Raw genomic sequence first — 5,550 nt, 5'->3', positions numbered from 1 at the left:
TCAATCATCCTCTCAAAGAACTTCTAGTTGCAACTTCTCATTTTCATATGACGAGTTAAGACGTGGTTGTGAAATCAGACAACTGGCTCAACCCAGAACTTGCTTTTACACAATAAATTAAAATAAAATAAAACAATAAATAAATTATTAAAATCAAAACAACTGTTACAAAATAAAACATTTGATTGCATAATGTCACTATTCAAAATGTATCCCACTTAACTATAAAAGAATGCAAATTTTTTCTCTACCAATGTAAGGTTCAAACCTCATAAACAATAAAAACAAAATTAAATAGTTTTGTTGTTTTACAATAATATATAAAAATAAAGCAAGAAAAAAAGACTATATCCATAATGACATTTTAAATGGATGTAAAAATAGCCGATGTTTCCAAATATAAAAAAAAGACACAAGTCTGTACATACAAAAGTGACTATACTGACATAGACCATCCATACTAAATATATGATACTAAATACTAAATAGTAGAAGAAAATCAATTCTACATGAAGCTGAAAAAACAGTACAATTGGACTGCAAACTCTACCTGTAATATCTTTCTGATGAAAGTAAACTTGGTCAAAAATGTTCAAAAAAACCAAAGAGGGATTTTACTCAAAAGGTCTCCATATGCTTCTACAAGCGTCTGCTTGGGCTTTCCATAATCTTCAAAATGAGATAAGCAGAAAGCTGAAAACAACTTGTACCATGTTTTTCCTTGGTTGTTAAGTTTCCACTGCACAGTTCAAGTGAGACTAATGGCTTTGATGGTGCTGACTATAGCCCTGTATCAGCAGTGGCCATGGCCCAGTCTGTACAGACTGAAATGGGGGCTTGAAAATAGTGGGCAGCTTTTTCACTGATTCCTTCCATCAATTTCTCCACTGTTAAAAGAGCCCCATGACTGATATGGTGCATAAAAATCCAGGCCTGGTGGTTGTTTGTGCAAAGTTGTCTGTCAATTGTGCCTTTTATTTATTTTAAGGGCCATAGCTGTGCTGGGGTTTGATCAATATTTTCACAGCTAATTGAATTTTTTAGGGTTCTCTGCTGGGTTATATGATTAGTTTTGATGTGTGAATTTGAAAATAACACTTTATTTCTTCAGGATACCCAGTGAATAGGGCTAGAGAGGATAGAGAAGTGGTCATGGCTGAGTTCTAAACATGTAAGCAAATCACTTAAATTATGTATGTGTCTTCATTCTCGTTTTTATGCATTACACACCGACACACGAACACACATACAAACATTACATTACATATTATATATGTGTGTATGTAATGTAATGTATATACATATATATATGATGTGGTGGTGGTGTATTAGTGTGTGTTGTGCCCCTGTATGGTCAGAGGAGCTTAGAGAATGAACACTGAGTAACAATGAGGTGTTATATTTTAATTTATCGACAGACAGACAGACAGACAGACAGATAGATAGATAGATAGATAGATAGATAGATAGATAGATAGATAGATAGATAGATAGATGTATCTAAAAATATAATTTGTGGCTTCAAAAAAAAATAGTAAATCCAAAATTTTTGTCAGCTCTCAAAGATAAAGATTCATAAATATTTCCTAGTCTTTATTATAGGATTCTTTTACATACAATTTCAGTTCAATAAAGTACCACATACAAAATATTTATAGAAAAATACACTTGTAAACATACATATTGTAAAAGCTTTGGTACCATAGCGTGTGATATCTTAATGTAAAATATGATTTATGGAGTGACACTAAATACGTTTTGGCTCATATACAAAACAAAGTAAGATTATAATCAAGAAATCAACGAAAAAACGGATGGCTTTTTACTGGATAATGGTAATACATTCCTAGACTGGGTAATAAGGCACAGGTGGAAGTGGACCATAAACACTGTCCTGGAGTCAGTTTTACCTTTCAAGTTCTAATGAGTAAAGGGAAAGTCAGATGATTTGTCTCTTGTCTGTATAATTACAAGATCAAGGAATTAACAAGATCATTCAGTGTGGTTTGATGTAAAATGCTGTGTTCTAAAGAATCTTACAGAATCTTATTTGGTGGAGGAACCAGACGGCTGGAGAGTTTAATGTCTCTGAAATCTACATCCAACATATAAATTATACAGTATCGAAAATAAAAGTGATGTCTGATTCCAAAGTCAATGTTTTTATTTTTAATTATTATTTTGATCTCAGGTTTTGATATATATGGGTATTTTCAGATTTATCCCACATTTGTCCCATGCTCAACATGACAGGAGTCAGCAAGATTTTCTTAAATTAACCATTTCACATCAGTGTACTCTAAATGGCTTTATTTCTCTCCCAACCATTGAATTATACAAATAGTCTGAAATGTGGGTAGGATTCCACTTTAAGGGTAGCTAAGTGTACTAGTCCTGGGTCAGTGTTAAAAGGAACAACCTCCTCAAGCATGTACAACACTCTGAAACTCACAGCGACCTGAACACAACACAGATACAGATTATCCAAATAAGACAAACAAATTTATAAAGTAACAATAATAATAATAAAAAACTTTCACACATAGTTGCCCTGTTATTAGTACCTTAACCTGTGCTGAGTTTCACTAGTATTTCAGTCTGTATTCAATGCTTTAGGGAATAAAGAATTCTTATATGAACAATGTGATGGAAACAATAACAACAAATATGACAGATATACAATATTTAATCAACATATATTGACCTAATGTACCAATCTTCACTGAAATAAAAAAGTAAAAAAAATCAATAGAATTTAAGGTGAAAAGTTCCCATGAGAATGTAAAGTGCAAATTTGCTACAAGTTTTTTTTTCTTTTACAAAATCCCTTCTCTAAATGCATAATATAGTAAAATGATTTTGTCTCAACATAAAAAACAAACTTCTTTTGCATAAGCCTCTGCTCAGCAGGAAAGAAATAAGCTGAAATAGACATGAACAGGAATATGTCTTTCATTAACATGTCACTTACATAGCTTGACACTAATGAAACTCATACCAAATACAAAAAAGCACTTACAAGCAATCTTTTATGCTACAAAATCCAATGACATTCACACAATGTGCTATCAACACTGTATATGTATTGTCTGTAGCTCCACTTTCGGCAGTTAAACGCTTTTGCAGTGTGCACTGTATGGCCAAATGTTTATGGACACCCGTTCATTCAACTCTTCTTCTGAAAGGCTGCAAATATGAACATCCATGTTCACAGTAGGTGGCTATAATGTACCTCAATTAACTGTTAATAGTGAGTGTCTAAATACATTTGGGCATATAGTGTAACAATATACTGGAAAAAAGTATACTGGTACCTGATATCACAAAGAAGAGGTTATAACCCTCTAGCCCTATATTTACCTGTATGTCATATATCCTCCACTTTTGCACTTGTAATGTCTAGTTTTGTAATAATATATATTTTATCCAATAAAGGCTGATTTTTGTTGATTTTCTATTAAAATATGTGATTTAGATCGGTTGCTAAGCTAGTCATCAGAATATAAACATATAATCTAGCTTCCAATATGATTCCTTGTTTGTAAGCTATGATCTAATATGAAAATCTGTTTTTGTAATAAATGTGAATGTTGTCAGTTGTTCCCAACATTTCGTAGACAACTATAAATCACCTTACGCTGATTACCATTGGGACAATGTTTTTCTGCTTTTTGTTCGGAATGTACTTCTTGGAAATACTCCCATGTGGGAGGTGTCACAGGAAGCTCTCTTCTACTTCTGGAGTTTTTGAGCACTCCTTCAGCAGCTCCTCTCGCTCAGCCTCAGTGCTGGGGCTTTCCAGTGAAGCTGTCTCTGCTTCAGAACCCATAGAACTACAGAGAGAAATTACATTTATCTATTAGTACAGACCATCTAACCTCCAACCACAAGGAGTGCTGTTTCTACATCAACTGAAAGAAACAAAAGCGTTGGACAAATTGAAATATTTTCCAGTAATTATTTTACAAACTTTGCAAACCAAATTGTAAATTGTGACCAAATGGTGTACTGAAGATTTCAAATATGTTTTCTGCACCATGTTTTAGTCTAAATTAGCCTCTGCAATAACCTAGCAAAACTAGCAACTAGCAACATAAGGCATTCTCAAAGCTTCTCAAGAAGGCAGATGTCATGAAAAAAGTGTGCCTTTCCAATGTCTACTAAATGGTTTTATGAAATAATTCAAATGCGAGAGAAAGACAATGCCCAAACTCCTCCTCTGCATCATTACGCAACATATAAAACCACTCCTCTCCCTTTACCTTCTCAAGAAGAAATTTGCAAGTCCCTCTGGGTTCCCACAACCTTGCCCTGCTTGATTTGAGTGTGCTCCACACTTCACAAAACTAACCTTGTTTAGACATCTATGTACAAGACTAGTGCTCCAACAGGTCTGATTCGATTTGTGAAGAGCCTTATAACGATTTGTAGCCAGTGTGTTGGGCAAGGAATATTGGAAACTGTGCAGAGCAGGGGGAACTCTGGAGCAGGATGAAGAAACACTCTACTACATAATGAACATAGTCTAAAAGTCTGACATCAGGTATGATCACATTCTTTGTGTGCGTTTTGTCCCAAGTCTGGCCCTGTGTTCTCATCTGAAAACAAGAAGCGAGCCTGTCTGAGTCAGAACCCCCCCATGAGGAACTTGTGCATCATCTTTCCTCTGTCTCTTGTGGTTTCTACTATTTTTAGGTGTGGGCAGAAAGGCATCCTACCTCGATGGGATTTCCGTTGGCGCGTTAACCTCTTGGCACTCTTCCTCTGGCTTTGGGTCAGGGATGGGGATGATGTAGCCATTGTAAGAGGCTGTTTCTCTCTCCCCGTCCAGGCAAGGGTTGGGGTTGGGAGTGGAGGATGGAGGGAACATGGAGGAAGGGGATGATGGAGAGAGCGTGACAGGGAAAGGAGAGGGCACCCTGTGCTTGGTGCGCACTACTGCTGGGTGATCACTCTTCAGAAAGCTGTCACTGACCTGACAATACCTCTATAAATATGGAGAGAGTAAGAGGAGAAGAAAGAGATGGAGTGGGAGAATGAGGCAAGAAATCAGTTATTTCATCATAAATGATTTACACCGCTGAAATGTGCTAGATAACCTCCAGTTAAAAATCACAGAGTTTTCACAGAGGTTCTGTGCATTAGGAATTACATTTAGCCAGGGCCCAGAAATGAAAGGGTTAATTCTGAGCAGAACCAGTGCTGTTAATGTTTGGTTTGAACTGTTGTTTTTGCAGAGGTTTGCACAGATCTTAATAATAGTGTTTTATAATATAGATTTCATAGCTGATTCCACTCATCAGTTTTACCAGATATGGTTCAGGAGGACTGATCGTTACTTCTGGTTTAGAAAGCTAGTTTCCAGCAGAGAATAAAGAATCCACTTCTCTAATTAAAGGTGTCTAAAAGGTCAGTCCAGATTAAGCCCCAATACATTGAAATTAATTGGAAAAACAAAGAGGCCAGAATGTATAAAAGTTGATTATTTTAAAGCCATTTTAAATGTAATCATCCCCACCCGAGGGACCTGTTCTATGGAGCATAAACTGG

General features: G+C 35.7%; 1 protein-coding gene across 1 annotated transcript in view; it reads right to left on the bottom strand.

The window, feature by feature from the left end:
• Positions 1 to 1,596: 1,596 nt before the first annotated feature.
• Positions 1,597 to 5,550, bottom strand: part of pdgfrb (platelet-derived growth factor receptor, beta polypeptide) — a 41,541-nt gene continuing 37,587 nt past the window's right edge. Inside the window, exons 22-23 of the mRNA XM_066669461.1 lie at positions 4,719 to 4,987; positions 1,597 to 3,833 (exon numbers count right to left, since the gene is read on the bottom strand). Of these exons, the coding sequence (XP_066525558.1) occupies positions 3,716 to 3,833; positions 4,719 to 4,987 (387 nt within the window). The 3' untranslated portion in view covers positions 1,597 to 3,715. The remainder of the gene's footprint in view (positions 3,834 to 4,718; positions 4,988 to 5,550) is intronic.

The sequence above is a fragment of the Hoplias malabaricus genome, chromosome 4, assembly GCF_029633855.1.
Source record: "Hoplias malabaricus isolate fHopMal1 chromosome 4, fHopMal1.hap1, whole genome shotgun sequence".
Classification (NCBI taxonomy): Eukaryota; Metazoa; Chordata; class Actinopteri; order Characiformes; family Erythrinidae; genus Hoplias; species Hoplias malabaricus.
The sequence above is the reverse complement of the archived record's forward strand: the minus strand, read 5'-3'. Positions and strand labels throughout refer to the sequence as shown.